Raw genomic sequence first — 18144 nt, forward strand, 5'->3', positions numbered from 1 at the left:
CTCCGACCTGTAATGACCTAAAGCATCACAATTATAACAACGAACATTAGCCTTATTACCGTTAGGGTAGTTGTAGTTGTATGAGTTGGTTAGTTGATTCTTCTTCATGAACTTTATGAACTTCTTAGCTAACATGTCCATAACATCTTGACTGAACTGTTCGGCCGATTTGATAGGTACAGGAGATGCTGGTTCCATAGAGGTCACCAGAGCTCTGGTAGAGGTTGATGCTGAGGCTTCATCTTCATTTCTGGATTTCATTTCGAACTCGTATGCTCTCAGATCTTCAAAGATGTCATGCAAATTCATCTTACCAAGACTGTTTGATTCTCTTAATGTCCCACCTGATGGGGAGTGATCTTAGAGCATTAATAATTGTTTATTTATTGTCATATTTCTTTCCAAGAAGTGAGAGTTCATTTACCACACTTGTGAAGCAGTCACCAAATTCCTTCATAGTTTCACCGGGACGCATCTTAATATTTTCAAACTTTTGAGTGGCCACAAGTATTTTGTTTTCTTTGGTTCTCTCGTTCCCTTCGTGGAGTTGAATGATTGTCTCCCACACTTTTTTAGCGGTGGAACATTCTCTGATTTTAGCGAACGTGTTTCTATCCAATGTTTTGTAAATGGCACATCTGTAGATATTATCCAGGTTGTTCCTCCTTCAGTCATCCGCTGTCCATTCGCTTCTTTCCTTGTTAATCTTTATTGGACCGTCGGAGAGGATGGACATCATTTCATCATCCATTGTGGTTAGATGTAGGTGCATGCAAATCTTCCAATCAACGAATTCTTCGCTTTCAAGCATTGGAGGTTTTTCAGTGTAAGACACACATTAATGGTTCATTAATAAACAAATTAATTAAATTTGTCGAAAAGGGTAAGAATTTAAGGAATAACTAACCACACGCTTTTGGAAAATTGCTTTGTACACTAACCGATAGCTGGTGCGGCCTCTCAATACACGAACCACGTAAAATTAGTCGACTAATAAGAGATACATACACACAAGAGAAGAAGCAAATAGACACATACTAAGATTAGATACACTATTGATGTAAATGAGGATGGTAGTCAAGCCAAATACCAATGCAACTAAGAAAGCGAACTATAGGAACCGCATCTGGTGGCTTTTTCGAACAAAGGAAAATCAATTTCGAAGATCAACAAAATGTAAGTGAATTCCTCTGATCCAATGATGCAAACTGAAAGCACATCTTGTAAAGGCTTCCTTGGCGGTGGATTTAACTGTTTTTCTTGTTTGAGAATGAAAGTTCAATCATTCTAGTAAATAGGTTGATGAATCGACATCAGTGAAAAAGGAGTAGTGAAGGCTGGCGAACTGTTGACACTTAAAGAACGGCGAGCGGCGTCAGACGGTAGCGGAGCAAAGGGAGGAAGAAAAAAAGAAAAACTTATTTAATTATAAAATGAGTATCAGTAATGGCTCTATCATAAGTCGTTACAAATGCTCCATTAATGAGTATTAATAACGGTTACATACTCAGTTGTTACAGATATGACATCAACATAAGTAACGGCTAGCAACAACAAGATATCTCAGTAATAGTTCTTCTTAGATACTTAGTTGTTACAGATATGACATCAACATAAGTAACGGCTAGCAACAAAGTAACGGCTAGCAACAAGATATCTCAGTAATAGTTCTTCTTAGAGTCGTTACTGATATCTATTATCTTTAATTATCTTATAAAGTCGTTACTGATATCTATTATCTGTAACGATCTTATAAAACACCACTCGTTGGTTCACGTCTTTCGAAGAACTATCGCTCTGGCGATAAAAACTTTATATGGTCGTTACATATAATAGATATCAATAACGGTATAAGGTCGATATTGATATTCGTTACTGAAGACACATTTTCAACTAGCGCAAGTACTTCTCTTTTATTTTCTTTATGTCGGGTGAAACATTATTTATGTATGAACCTATCTTAAACATACGAAGAGGAATTCTATTTTCCTCTTTTTAAAAGTTGTAAACATAAACACAAAAGTAATTAACAGGATTGATCATCATTTTCATAGAGATCACCAACTGAAGCTAATGGACTCAAAGTGAAGGTTATCTTCCAGGCCGGCTGAACATATTCGAGCCACCTCTCCACGCATTTGCCTCGGCCCAGACGCTAGAACTCCAATGCTCCTCTCTTTCCTCTCGAACAAAATTCCTATCAAAAGGTAATTCAACACATATAAGCAAGATATAACTCAAGAAAATTAATCAATATATTGAACTTACTCTTAAGATCAGGCCTTTCACCATAGTGAACTGTTGTGGACTCGAGAAGTGATTCATGAGGAAGAGACTCCAATTCCCTTTCCGCAGCTCCAACATTGAAGCAGGGTGAAGCCATCGGCGTTGCTCCTTCAACGTTCAGGATTTGATTTGTATCTCGAGCGAGCTGCTTCTTGTTCCAGTAAAACGCTGCACTCGCAGTGACTGAAATTGATGCGCATATGATAACCATGTTGAGAAGAGCCCGGGAAGTATAAGAGTAAATATGATTAGTGTTGTGATCGATCGGGTATATGTAGTATCGGGTCATAATCCCCATGAAGATGAGGAACATTACGAAGGATGAACATATGATGACCGAAAGCCACAGCCAACTGTTGGGCCCGAGAACGGGAGAGATGGGAGCATCCGAGGGGGCTGGTTTGAGATACACGGTTTGAACAGATGCTTTTGTTAGGGTTCCGGGTGGTGGCGGTTGTTTCTGTCGGGTGACATAGGCCTCGATTCTGAGGTTGAAGTTGGAGGGAAATGTAGGAGAACCAGAACATGGAAGCATGAGCTCTAGCATTGTAAGGTCGGAAGAGTTTTTGAATACAGCGATGAGGAGGATTTCGGGTGTTTTTAGGGTTTCGCTAAGGAAAATGAGCTCTCTTATTATGGAGATGAACGGGGTTATGCCACTCCCTCCGCTCACCATTATCAGAGCATTGTGACTGCGAAAGTCAAGAGTTATTATGATTAAAAATAACGTTAATAATTAGATTCAATGCATATACCTTAGAAAGCGGTTTGAAACGGGTCCATAAGGTCCTTCTATGGCAACATCGAGTCGATCAACCATAGACTTATTAGAGAGCGTCTTAAAAAGCTTTCTTGACCAGTTTCCGTCACATTTAATGATAACGCTTAATTTCTCGGGTTCGAGGCTGCTGCTGGAGGCGACGGTGAAAGGATGCCATTGCATCTTGGAGATGCTAGGCACATTCAAGAACATTATGCTTGTAGGATTATAATTTAGACCTAATTATTTTTTTCAAAAAGAGAAAAAGAATAATCATTAAAACTAGAAAACAATCGATTGTATTTGAATTCTTACATCATCCCATATGCGAAAAATGAATTATAGAAATAGGTTAGAACGTACCTCGGGTCTTGGAGAAGTCGAGTTGCACAACATCACATGGAAGGAGTCTAGCGGAAACCAATCTAACGGAACTTCTTGACTGCAAGAAACGAAGAAAACGGTCTACGAGGAAGAGAAAGAACCCCGGAAGCATTATACAAGGAAAGGCAAGGCCAACGTGTAACACAAAGAAGATGACGAAAAGAGCATAAAGTTGGTGTGTGTAGAAGAAGAGCTCAAACGCCTTTCGTCTTATTCGAGGAATCGCGGTCACCCACATTGCCAACCCACACAACAAAGCTATCTCTCCGGCTAGGTTTGATATATCATGCTTTGCCCATTTCAACATCTGCCAAAAATCAATTCATCTTCGAGTTTACTAACTTGTAATTACTTAATCATACTTATACAAACTTCTCTTTTTAAAAATTTAAATGTATCACCTCGGATGATTGGTTTGTGGCGGCCCAATATACTATATAGCAAATTCCATGTGCGGTGTAGAAGATAAGAGTGAGGTGGCCGAGCCATATGTGGTACTTAACGCTGGATTCCGATGTCAGCCCGATTATGGGGAGAATGGATGATCCTCGAGTAACCGGATAGAAGAGAAACGACAATATTATATTCCCAACAAGCCCTAGCCTTAGACCCGCATTCTCCAACTTTGCTTCCCACCTATGTATGAAATTAAATTTGTCAACAAACTAAATCAATAATTAATAGAAAAATAATAAATAAATAAATCTGCGTCGATTACATCTTATGGCCAGACTTTTGAAGCGACTTTGTAGTGATAGTCGCAAAGGAATTGTGCAAATAGGTGGAGAGAGACCAAGTGAGGAGAGCGATGAACATAACAAAGAAAGCAAACTCTATACGAGACACGATTCCGAGCCCTTTCATAACCATGGGCCGCTTCCATGCAGCTCCTAACCGAATTATCGACTTGGTTTTCTCATTCTCACTGTATTATTCATTCATTTACTTATTCATTTATAATTTTTGTAATTAATGTAACGTAAATATATATTTATATATATATATATATATATATACCTTTGGAGATTGTTATTATTTTTGGTCCCCAAGTGGAGATAGACACCACTCATGATAGCAACCAATAGCACTGGAAAAGTGTAAACTAATATGACAGGACCTGAGCAAGCAATAGGTGCACATTAATATATGTTATAAATGTTAAATTAAATATAGGTAACAACTTAAAACCAATTATGAGAATTAACAGAGATTATGTGATTAGCTTAGGTCCAATATGTATTTATTTTAGACTTGTTTTACATAGATGAGTTTTCACCATTTTCTATTTTTTTCCCACTGTTTTTCAGGTACTGTTGTTAATTTTAATGAAATAATATTATAAATAAATGAAAAAGCTAATTAATTGCGTATTGAATTGTTTTATAAAACTCAATCTATGAATTGTATTATAAAATTTTCCTACATATTTTAAAAATAAAGATTTCTATGCATGATTAGTAAATTGAGAGGTTAATCTTAAATTAATGAAAAACATAATATATATGGTTTCTAATTGTAACATATTGAATGTAATATATACATGCATGAGATTGCTAATTAGTTATTAACAAAATTAGGAAGATCCCATTACGAGACACACGGATAAAATTTACAACGTCCCGCGTTTATTAAATTTGGTTTTGAATTAAAAATATAAAGTGTTATTAGCTTAGTTGGTTAAAGAGTTGGTACATGTTTTTGTTAGGTTGCGAGTTCGAAACATACCTATAATATTTTTAATTTTATTTTCAACCGTTTTAAGTTTATGGACGAATCAACCCAGAATCCGACTTAAGTATCCATTGCTCTCGGATATTTATCCAAATTAACGACAGCTCTCGACCCGACAATCCGGACACTTTAAAAATTAAGTATTATTATATATATATATAGATTAATAAAGATTATGAAAACTTTAAGTGAAATATCACAAAATTTGTAATAAAGTATAGATAAGAGTAATTGAGTGTAATAGGGTAAGTATGAAAGAGAAATGAATTACCTTGATTTCCAAAGTAAGTTGAATTAGCTTTGATTCTCATGAGAGGAAGCCATTTTTTTCGGTAGAGATTAGTAGGAGTCATGAACCAGATGAAGATATATCCTATGAAGATTATCACCACCAACGCCATAATCACAGCTCGAATGGCATCGGTGACTAGTCCTTGGTTGGAGTTGGATGATGATTTCTTCATGATGTAGTGAGAGAGAGAGAAGAGAGAGAAGCGGCGGAGAAGGGATGATGAAGAATGATAGATGGATATTTGAGTGTATAATGTGTATATATAGAGATTAGGAGATGATGACAGGTATATGTATGGGAGATAGATCAGCTATAGAGTTGAATCTTAGACATGACTTAAGTGTAGTGGAATTTGAGTGGGATTTGGGATAAGCATGATTCACGTCTCCCAATGTCCTGGCTTTAGAAAAATTAAAAAAAAAAATAAGGTGTGAAAGTCAAGGTGAGAATGGGTCGAAAGATCATATCATGAAGGAGGTAAAATCAAAGTAACAAGCAAATAAACACTAAATAAAATATTTGTCTCTGGAAAATAAGGCAAGAAAGAAATTATGCATCATAAACATATATAAGAATTATATTTGTTTTAGCCGGGCACGAAGAAGATCAAGCACTTTGGATTAAGTTATAGAATGATGATGTGGAACTATGATATATATATATATAATGATGCTTAATTATTAAAGTGTCCGGATTGCTGGGTCGAGAGTTGTGGTTAATTTGGATATATGTGAAAATAAATGGATACTTGGGTCGGATTGTGAGTTGACCCGCTCATAAAAAATTTACCGTAATATTTTTTTTCACGATTTTTTATATCATTACTCGTGCAAATGGACGGGATACATGCTAGTTTCTGGTAAGAATTTTGAAGGAAAGATGATTGGGATCAAAATATATTACTCAATTTATCATAAATTATAGATGATTTATGGAATAATTAAAATTTAATTTTATAAAAAAATATTATTTTTTTATGTTGTAGAAATATAATTAAATAAAATTAAAAATATGTATATGTGAGTAAATAGATATATGAACTAATTTCGACTTTTTTTTATGGAGCAGTATTTTATCGTTATATATACCGTAGGCTCAGGATCATTTGGCTTCTTTGTGGAATAGGATATTTCTTGTTCTTTATTTCATAATAAATTTTTGTACATGTATTAAATTGGAATGTAGATGAAGTATTTATATGTTTAATATTCAACATAAACTTACAATAATTTTAATAGTATACTAGTACACTAAATTGCCATGGTTATAAATAATAATATTTAATTTCATGTGTACATTCGAATGAATGACGCAATATAATCCCTGAAATTTGTTTTATGTTAATAGGAATTATTGCTATCGTAGATGAGAATTTAAGGAATTTAAATATTATTATCTTAAACTTTATCAAAAGTAAACTCCATTAATATATATATATATATATATATTATGAACTCCACTTGATATAACTCATGGCATGGACCATGGCATTGCATATGATCAATCCATATCAATGTGACAATGTCTGAATTTTTAGTGGTCATTAAAAACAAAAGTGGTATTTTAGGCATTTTCAACTTTTTACTAGTTTTTTAAAACTGTATATATATTACAAGTTACTAATAAGGTTTTTCAAAAAAACAAATTTTGTGAGGTGATTTATTTCTAGAAACTAGCACCACTTCACACCATGACCCAATTTAGATTTTTTTTTTTCATTTTATATTAGATTTGTAAATGATTTTGAGTTATTATTAAAATTTAACAATTTTACAAATGACATGAAGTCAGACCAAAATTTTGGATGTCAATAAGCAACTTGTAATGTTTTCTTTTCTAAATTCTTATTTGATAAATTTAAATTATAACTAGCTTATAAGCATGAAAATAAAGAAGTAAGAATAAATAAATTGTATGAAACAACTTAAATCTCCTATGGAAGAGTTGAATTTCCATTAAACAAAGGTAAATCTCACTCCTTTACAAAAAGTGTGATGATTGAGAGATTAGTTTAAGATCAATATAAAAATTGAAATCTAGATTGCCAAAGATTTAAAAGATCATATAATTTGCATTACATGGAGCACTAGTGTCTCTAATTCTTTTAGAATTGTTTAGAATGCTTGGATTTACTTAGAACAATCATTGGTTGCGCCTCTATTTTGTTCGATTAATATAAAATTTGTATGCATCTTTCTTTTTTTTCTTTTTTTTGTGTGGTATCTTCCATTATGTTTTGGGCATAACGTTTGATTAATTTGGATGGGCATATTCACATTATTGAAGAATGAATTTTAGATATTGGATTCACAACATATTTTTTTTTATAGTGATGATAGTTAGATGAGGCGTCTTTCATTTTGAAAAAATAAAAATGATTATATCTTAAAATTTATATTAGTCTTTTGTTAGCTATCAATTTTCATTGGGTTATATTATTATTGAACGATTTTATTATCTATCTTCTATTTTTAATTTCTTTATCAGTTAATTTGTATCATAACGGAATATTCATCTCCAAATATTATCCACAAAAAGTTTTTCTTGATCCAGTTTCAATTTTCTTGGGTATAGTGGAAAGTTTTAATTTTTAAAAATAACTGGTTTGAAATTTTAATTCAAATGTTCATGTTACAATAGTTTATTTTTTTTATAAAAAATTATAATAAAATAATGTATGCATTCCCACATAAATTAGATTCCAGGTGGATCGAACACGTGGAAGGGCTCAATGCATGGTTCATGCAACCATATCTCCACGTCACGTCAATGTTTTTAATGCTTTGCTGAACATTAATATGTTCTGCATCTCTAATTTATATATGTCTTCAAAGTAAATATATATATATATATATATATATTTTTATTATATATATTTATATATATATATATATTTATATTATATATATTTATTACAATGTAAACAAATATTATTCTTTTTTACAAAGGTTTGTTTCAAAAATAGGGGAAAATATATATATGATAATTAACCATGAAAGTTATATATATGGTGGTGTTCGTGTTAGGCCTTGTCAAAGTCATTTCAAACAAACAAAAAAAATGTATGTGTTTCTTGATGCAGTTGATTTTCTTGTTCATTAACTTATGATAATTCTTATATATCGAAATTTGTATTTACATTATTTGTAATATCATATTTTAATAAAAAAAATATATATTCTTTAAGAAGTTTTGATTGATAGTTTTGATGACTTATGGCCAGGTCGTAAATTGAACTTCATTGTTTTTTATGGATTGCATCATATATGTTATTATTTCGAATATATAAATCAATAAAAATTATTTCATCTTTTAAAAAATTAATAGAATTTAAAACAGCAATACGAATGAGACTTTATTAGAGCTGGCGACATTAAAGAAGAGTACTCCCAATTAAATATATTTTTAAATATCACAATCACTTTGGTCAAACCCTAATTAATAAACATCTACGGAATTTATAACAGTCATTAATTGTCAACCGCTAGAATGTCGCACACTACTAATTTATAATCCATGCATCATCCTATATTAAATAGGATAATAATTATAAACCCCTCATCAAGATTGTTTTGATGTTCTTTTGTATTTATTGTATAGCAACAAGGAAAAAAAATGGATGATTGTTTAATTTGTGTAGAAAATAAATAATAACGGATATGTACTTAGTTGGTTAATAATAATAATAATATATATATATATGATACCATATTTTTAGGATCGAATATAAAATTAAAACATACAAAGAAAGTCTGAAGAGGGACAACTTCTGGGTTTAGGATAATAGAAATGCCTATCAACCAATTATAATACTTAACTTCAATTTAAAGTTCCAAAATGTCCAACATGCCTAAAACAGTGGCTCAATAGGACCAAACAGGAACACAAAATTAAAGTACCATTTTATAAAAGGGATCGACATTTCAAATCCATGCCAGATGTCCATTCAAAACTTCTAAGATAAGCTGTAATTTTTTATTAATTACTTTTTTTTTTTTTTTTTTTTTATGAAGGGTAGTTAGCGGTCATGATCAACACCTAATTTGATTAGCCTATTAGGCTTGACATTTAAAGCAAATAATTAAATATGTAGTAAGATTTGGAACGTACCCGGGAATGAAGGTTAAACACACTGTCCTCCAAACTTTTATTGATGATGCTTCAAATTTATTACAACTGGATGATGGTGCTAGAGAGTACAATAGAGAGAGAGAGTACAATACAGATTTCAGGGGTCGTTTTCGCCTCCCCTTACAACCCAACATAAACAACTATTTATAGTAAAACATTTAAATAAAAGTTAAAAACTTGAACAGTGATTCCCAGGATTCCCGGGATAAGTTTCTTCCCGCAAATTACGGATCTTGTCTTCTTCTGCTGCAAACAGTACCTCCCAGGATTCCCGGGATAAGTTTTTTCCGCATCTTTCGGATCTTGTTTCTCTTTAAATTTTGAAGTGGCTGGATGATGATGATCCAACGTCTTTTTTTGAAATTTTTTCAACCAAGGTGTCTTTGATTGCTTCGAAAATGTCTTCAATGGCGACATCACTTTGAGCGTCTTGAAGATAATCGGATGCCATAGTTGAGTCTGATTTGTTTGATTTATTATCATCTTCAAATTTAGACATAAAGTCTTTCTTCATTTCTTCAATATATGCAGATATCATCTGACTTTTTGATAAGTTCTCTGACCTCATTCGAATTTTTTTGGAGATATAATCAAACGGGGACGGTGCTTCCGCTACTTGTCGTTTTTCTTCATACATACTTATTTGCTGGTGTAGGAGGTCCATTGTCTCCTTCCCGAATCGCTCTTTTGTTTCCTGATCTACTCTCATCATCTTATCCCAAAATTTATAAAATGATGACCTAAACAGACAGGGAATGCCTGTTTTGGTATAACTAAATTCAGGAATCCATCTCCAGATCCATGGAATGGAAAATTCAGTAAAAAAGAAACATGAAGCTATTCCGTCAATATATAAATTAGCTTCTTGTTTTTGCAGAAGCTGGGGAGATACATTGCTCCATTTATCGAATAGGACCTTGATTTCTTCTGGTAAAATCTTTGGGCAGGGACCAAAACGGTAAAACCAGTCTATGAACCAGTGGGGAATATCACCTCTATAGACATTTGCACATACCTTGATGAACCATGAATGTTTATATTTATTATTCTCATAATATAGTGCCTTAGTAAAGGCATCACAATAATCCCAATAATTAAATTTGATTGTTGTCGTTTTATTAAACGATAATTCTCTTTCTTTCATTGGGGATATTCCCCAATCTTCCAACGAAATTGTCTTTTTTATTATTATTTTGCTGAAATTATAAATTTCTTTGTTTGCCCCAGAGAAATGTGATATTTCACATGACCCACTTTGAATAAGTATTTGCTCGTAAAATATCCGAGACTTGTAAGTCCTTGACGGAGTGGATGTATTATCCAAATACCTCTGCATTATTGTCCATGGCTCATTCCTCCATTTGACGTCCTTCTCTTCTAGGAGAAATATAATTTCTTTATATTCATTTCTTATAAATCCAATATTATTGGATTCTGATTCTTCATCTCCCAGTATTCTGGCGTACGTTGGATTGTCTTTTTGACTATCCGAACTTTGGGATAGATCCATTGCTATCAGTTTTTGTTTACCATACTGAGATATGATCTCTGGTGCTTTGCCCCGACCTCTTCCTCTGATAGAGGAGGATCCTCTTCCTCTATTAGAGAAAGAATCATAACACCTTCCGCTCATTCCTGTAAATTTAAAAATTCACGGGTTAAGAAATCAGGGAGATTATTATCTATCCCTTTTTTGTATGATATTTCAAAATCAAATGGGGCTAAATGAGCTTGCCATCTGGCGAAGATTTGTTTTGACACATCATGTTTAAAATCTTTCTGGAACATGAATTTAGCTGCGTTGCAATCTGTTCGTATAATAAATTTTTGATTATATAAATCATCTTGGAATTTTAAAACACATTTGACTATTGCCAGAATTTCTTTTGCGACTGTTGCATAATTCTTTTGAGAGTTGTTCCATTTCCCTGAATGGAATCTGACAAGATAGACCTGTTTTGTTTCTGGATCTAATTGAGTTAGAATTCCTCCAAATCCTATGTCAGATGCATCAGTCTCAATTACCTTTTCCCAATTCGGGTTACTTATCATTAAACAAGGGAGTACCTTTACTTTATTTTTAATTCTCTTAATAGCCTCTGTATGATGGTTTGACCATGGTTTAGGGTTCTTCTTCAGTCTTTCATATAAGATTGATGTATCTTCTGTTAGATTTTTATAGTATGGAGCCACATAATTTAAGCTGCCTAAAAATCTTTGTAATTGTGTTTTATCAGTGATCACATTTGGGAACTTTTCCGCAAATTCTATGTTTCTATTAATGGGAGTAATATTTCCCTTTTCAATGATATGACCTAAAAACCTTATTTTTGTTTTGAAAAGATCCATTTTTGGTTTAGAAATTACTAGTCCATTTTGAGTTATTATTGTTTTGAACATATTTAAATGTTTGAAATGAGTTTCAATTGATTTTGAATAAACTAATATGTCATCAATGTAAACAATTATAAATGTGCTATAAGGATTAAAGATATTATTCATAATTTTTTGAAATTCGGATGGAGCATTTTTTAATCCAAATGGCATTACATTCCATTCATAATGTCCTATAGGGACATTGAATGCTGTTTTATACCTGTCAGATTTTTCAATCTGGATTTGCCAATATCCTGATTTTAAGTCAAACTTTGAAAATATTAAACTATCATACAGTCTATCTAACAGATCCTTTTTATTAGGAATTGGGTGCCTAATCCATTTTAATACTTTGTTTAAGGGTTTATAGTTTATTACTAACCTTGACACGCCTCTTTCGACTTCTGAATGTTTATTTACGTAGAAAGCCGTACATGACCAAGGTGATTGTGATGCACTTATTAATCCCTTCTGTAGTAGTGTATCTATCTCTTTTTTGCATAATTCTAGATATTCTGAATTCATTTGGCAAGGTCTTGCCTTTGTAGGAATATTCTTTTCATTAAAAGCTTCCTCATATGGTAGTGAAACTATATGTTTCTTTCTATCTCAAAATGCATTAGGATGTTCATTACAAATATCTATTGAGAGTTGGTCTTTTAGCAGAGCTATTTTTTCTTGTAATTTAGGATTTTCTAGTTGTTCATCTATTGTTATTAGACTTATTTCTTGCTTTAGAAAATATATTTGATCTTGTTTTGCTTTGATATTATCATATATACTATGTAACATTTTAGTAAGCGGTTCCACAATAAATTCTAAAAAAATATCATGTTTCTGGAAGGTTCCTGTAATACCTTTATTATTAATCATCTTAATAGGGTAGATTGTGTTTAAAAATGGGGTTCCAAGTATGACCTGATTTGATATATCTTTAGCAAGTATAAAGCTCTGAGGAATGCATTTATTATCAGTACATATATAAGTTTTTGGAAGTTTATATTGGATTTGGAGTTTATCTCCCCCTGCATGCCACAGGGTATGACTTGTTTTATGAAAATACCTAGTAAGGATTAGTCCTTCCTGAATAACATTTAAATCTGCTCCGCTATCAACAAGAGCAGTAAATGATCTTGTATAATGATTATCTATTAGGAGAGATATTTTTATGTGCCATTTTTGGGATTTAACCATTTCTATTGTGGATAAAAAATTTTCTGAGAAGATATTTTCTTCAATTTCTACTTTGTTGTCATTATAGTGATTTTTTTCGTTATGGTTATCCTCAAGCTTAGTTATTCTAGACTCTTGTATAATATTCTTCTTTTTTAATATCTTAATTTCTTCCTTTAAATTATTAATTTCTTTGTAAAGATTTGTGAGTGTTGTATTCTCTTCTTTGTTTTGAATCTTGTGTCTGAGTTGATTCATTACTTCACTCATAGTGTAAGATTTATTATGATTATTATAATTGAATCTCTTTTCTTCGGGCTCTTCATCTTTAGAGGATGAAGTTCCTTCTTCAGAATTAAACTGATCTATGATCTGCATTCTTAATTCTGGGTCTTTGATGGCTTTTAGTAATTCAAAAGCATGATTTGATGTTAAAACATTAACTTTCATATCTGAAAATTGAGATATGATTCTATATAATTCTGATTTGTCAATATTTTGATCTAGGTTATTTGTTTCCTTTTTAGGACAACTTAATCCTGATCGGCAAGGCTCACATTCACAGTCTTCCGAGCTTGATTCCGAAATATTTTCATTATATAGGTCATCTATTTCAGAATCACTAGGTATTGAATCTGAACCAGATTCTTCAGATTCTGAGTTTTGTAAAGTTTGTATTATTAATCTTTTTGTGTCTTCTGGGATTTCAAGATTATTAATTTTTTTTTTTTGCCCAACAGAATTTTGAGGTGTGTCCTAATTTTCCACAGTTGTAGCATTTCTTACTATTTTTGAAATTTTTTGACTTGTTTTTAACCTTTTCTTCCCTCCTCTCATTTTTTATGTCCGAGTACTTTCGGAATGGTTTTCTATATTTGTGAAATTTATTATATTTCACCCTTTTCTCTTTTCTATATGTAGGACTATCTATTCCAAATTGTTGGCAAAATTGACCTAATTGTTGTTTTTCATTTTGACTCTGTCTTTTAATTTGTTGGTTTAACCTTATTTCATTACATAAGGCTAGTCCTTCCTGTATACAGGTATCTATTAATACACCATATGTATAATTTTCATATGGTATCATTGAATGACTCTTTTTGAGATTTCTTCTAACCCTTTCAGCAAATAAGCTAGGGAGGCCATCTATAAATTTGGATTTCCAATGTACATTATTACATTCTGGTAGTTCCATTACTCTACTTAGAAAGGTATCTTTGTACCATCTAAAATCCGAGAGTGTCTTGCACCTTAGGTTTTGTAATAATGTTCTAATTGTATCACTATTATCACTGAACCTTCCCGTGAAGTGTTCAATGATGTTAATTGCTAATGTATAAACTGCATGTTCAGTTAGGCTATTGTTTTCTTGTTTTACAGTGTTAAGAATAGAATCTCTATTTTCTTGGGAAAAATAATTATCCCACCAGCCTTTTAATTGTCCAGTGAATCCGGCAACAATCATTGTTGCTATAGTTTTATCACTATTTTTACAAACTGTTGAGTACATTAGCATCCTATGTACTGTATTATAAATTTGTTTGTTTGAATATCCATCAATATTCCATTCATAGATTTTGTTTCCTGAATAACTAATATCAATTGTATCTGTGTATTCTTCATGTAAAACATCCATTGGTGTTGGTCTATTGTAGTAAAATTTACTTTGTATAGGTTTATCAGCCCATTTATCTATTTTATTAATATGATCTCTATTTTCCTTGTCTAAGGTTTTAATGCTTAGCTTGCTAAATTTTTCTTCAAGAATTTTTTCAAACTCTTGCATTGGCCTTAGTTTGAAATCAAATATGATTGGAGGTGGTTGGAAAGTTGGTAAAGCTTCTTTTTCTTTTGGAATTATTTTTGACGTTCCTGGTTTGATTTCATTTAAAGATTTTATTAATTTTTCAATCTTATATATATAATATGAGAAAAGATAGAGAGCAAGAAAAATTTCTCTACATATTTCTATGAATTATTTCTCACTTTCTATCCTTTTGCATAATATATATACAAAAACATAAAAATTCTATTGTTTAAATTATAACTGTGATATAAAACAAAGAGATATGAAATAGCAATATTGTAATCAAATCATTCAATTTGAAATAACATTTTACTTTTTTTTTCTCGGATTTACATCATTTATGAGAACTTGATATTTGTTATTAACCAGGTGGAAAGAGTTGAGATATGGATCCCTCTATACTCTTTTAGTCAACCTCAACACAAATTTATTATATATTATATAATAGTTAATGAGAGGTAATATATACTTTGAAAGTTTAAATGATTTTAGTTTTTTTATAAACGGTTTGGTGTCGTTTTATTAAAAATCTAAAAAAGAGAAAACAGGCATAACTAGTTCATATCAAACTAGACAAACTTAGATTTAATTGATTAAACAAAAAATTCAGCATAAGAAGAAAAACATACAAACAACACATTTATAATTTTAGAAAAACGGTTAAAACTATTTCATTAAAACCTCAAAAGTGAGAGGGTCAAAATTAAATTTAGACAAACTCTAGTTTTGATTAAACGATAACAATCAAACGACCCGAAAGAATTTGATTAGTAGTAATCAAACATACAAACAGAGATTACAACAATGATTAAAAACTGTATCAAATTCTAACTATCTCAATTATGATTTTTATTTCTATACCAACATGTTGTATCAACAGGTTGTTTTCCTCTTTCTTTTGACATTCCTCTTCTCCTTCTTTTTTCTCTTGCAATGAAAGAGAGATGAATTGAAGAAGTTGATAAATAATACATATTCTCATTTTGATTTCTTTTTTATATGAATCCGTTCTAATTTGATAAAAATAATTGTTCTTCAAGATTTCCCGGGGCTTTTCACTTTGTTATTCTCAACTTGAATTCTAGATCATTGTCTTCATTTTCTTCAGCTTCAGCTTTAGAATCCTCAACAATTTTGGATTCCTCTATATCAACATTGAATCTCTTCTTCCTCTTGATTAACTTGAGTATCTTCCTCTCTGTTTACATCAACAACCACTTTAACTTAATTTGATTGCGATTCCTCAACTATCTCTTCAACATGATTAGGTTGAGGTTCCACATCCTTCTTCATACTTCTTTCTTTTTGTACATAATTTTCTTTATTTTCTTTTCCATGTTCTTTAACCACATTTTACTCTTTGATTATAGGTACCTCTGTTTCATTTTCTTGCATATTTACTTTCTTGCTTTTATGAATTTTCAAATATTTTCTTTAGCGAAATCAGATTTTGGGCTTGAATGTTAGAAGGTATTACAGAAAGAGCATATGTATGACCTTCACTCATAACTGATTTCCATGACAGTAAGTTTTTCTTTTCTATCTACTACTGTCATATTTTTCGACAGTGTGTTTCTTTGATGCACATCAATGCTAATTCTAACAAATTATAGGTACTCTCCTCTTTCAGTCATTTTATCCATGTATAATGGTCAACTCAATAAACCTACAAAATGACTAAGGATTTCAGAATTTTACATATGCGGATGTATATTACATAGTTTGAACCATATCTCACAACAAAAAAAAGGTTGAATAGCAACCAATTTTTGTGACAAAAATGGGTTTAATGCATATTTTTACAATTTGTAAGTAATTAAGTAATTTATAAGCAAAATATTGGAAATATTGTAATTTATTAATAAACACAAATGTTATAAATCTAAAATTTTGAATTTTTAGTAAAAATGTTGGTAAGAGAGTGAGTAATTTTTAATATTTATTTCAGTGATGTTTCTTTTTTTTAAGATATAAATAAAATATAGCAAAAAAAACAAGCAATATAACGATCAATGCAAATAAGATCGCTAACTAATATGATTTTTTCTAATTTTCAAGTTTTATTTGATCTTATAATTTCCGATTTTGTTTACAACAATCTTTTTTTTAATATGTTCAAGTCTTCAGACCATTTTCCAACTTCATACAATTGGATCTTATATATGTATGTACATTTCCTAGAATTTTCTCAAGATTTGATCCCTTCTTGAATTTAAGGAAATACAGATCATTGACATTTGCTGAAATCTTCTCCAACCCTTTTCTTTTTCATTGCTTTAACAATGCCTCTTTAGTAATTGAGAATGATACTCTATTTTTTCTATGTAGTTTCCCATAACTACATTTTCTCATTCCTTAATACAATTTTCATGCACTTCAATATATAATTTAAATTGAAATGGAGAATTCTATACATCCACTTTTGTCTGTGTATTGAGTAAGTAGATTTTCTTTTTATAGGCATGATCTTCTGTTTTTTTGCATTTTTTTTCTTCCAGACTTCGTTAGTTTTTCATTTCGAGTTGCTTCTGATAATATATGACTTAGATTTGAGAGTCTTCATAAGCTCTTTTATTTTAGCAACTGATCATTGAATAATTTCTTCATATTCTTATTTTTTTTAGCAGATTCAAGTCTTGAAGATAGTGAATGTTTAGTTGAATTGTAATCTCTGTGCTTTGTCTTTATTAATGACAATTTCTCCCATTTTGGAATGCATAAGAAGTTTTGTAATCTGATTCTTGAGCCCAAACAGATTAGCTATTTCATTATAGCGTATCTTCCAAGCTCCTTCATTATCACCATATTTTTCTGCATTATTTTCTATAATAATTTTCTCAACAACAGTTTGAGCAGATTGCTTACTAGTGTTATTATCCTGCTGTTCTTTACTAACTTATTTAGCAATTCTTTCGATTTTTTTAAACTACTTTCTTAATTCCTTCCAACACAAACTTCCTAACTTTTTTAAATTTATTACTTCTGTTATTCTCATTCCCCATTATAGCAGAAACAGACTAAAAAAACAAAGTAATTGTAGAAACTCTAAGAGATGATCATAGATAAACCGCAATCAAGGGCAAATTCCAGTGACGCTTACAAATGCACAAAATACCCTAGACTAACGGCAATTAATGAATGAGGTGCAAAACAATATCGTGCCTCCCGTGCCGATCGTGTCGTGCCGCCTATGCCTATCGTGCC

General features: G+C 31.4%; 1 protein-coding gene across 1 annotated transcript; it reads right to left on the reverse strand.

Annotated features, from left to right (window-relative positions):
• Window positions 1-1886: 1886 nt before the first annotated feature.
• Window positions 1887-5830, reverse strand: LOC124918698 (ferric reduction oxidase 2-like). Its single transcript, XM_047459095.1, has 8 exons — window positions 5433-5830; window positions 4448-4547; window positions 4149-4355; window positions 3832-4066; window positions 3410-3737; window positions 3042-3285; window positions 2269-2978; window positions 1887-2197 (listed from the first exon to the last, which is right to left on the reverse strand). Exons 1-8 carry the CDS (start codon window positions 5623-5625, stop codon window positions 2058-2060), a joined length of 2157 nt encoding a protein of 718 aa, XP_047315051.1. The 5' UTR covers window positions 5626-5830; the 3' UTR covers window positions 1887-2057.
• Window positions 5831-18144: the final 12314 nt, after the last annotated feature.

This window comes from Impatiens glandulifera, chromosome 1 (assembly GCF_907164915.1).
Source record: "Impatiens glandulifera chromosome 1, dImpGla2.1, whole genome shotgun sequence".
Lineage (NCBI taxonomy): Eukaryota > Viridiplantae > Streptophyta > Magnoliopsida > Ericales > Balsaminaceae > Impatiens > Impatiens glandulifera.

Coding starts and splice junctions, on each gene's coding strand:
- LOC124918698 (XM_047459095.1), bottom strand. CDS start 5,625: ATGAAGAAATCATCATCCAACTCCAACCAAGGACTAGTCACCGATGCC. Junction 3,738..3,831: donor CCACAAACCAATCATCCGAG/GTGATACATTTA, acceptor GATTTTTGGCAG/ATGTTGAAATGGGCAAAGCA. Junction 2,979..3,041: donor GTTTCAAACCGCTTTCTAAG/GTATATGCATTG, acceptor TGACTTTCGCAG/TCACAATGCTCTGATAATGG.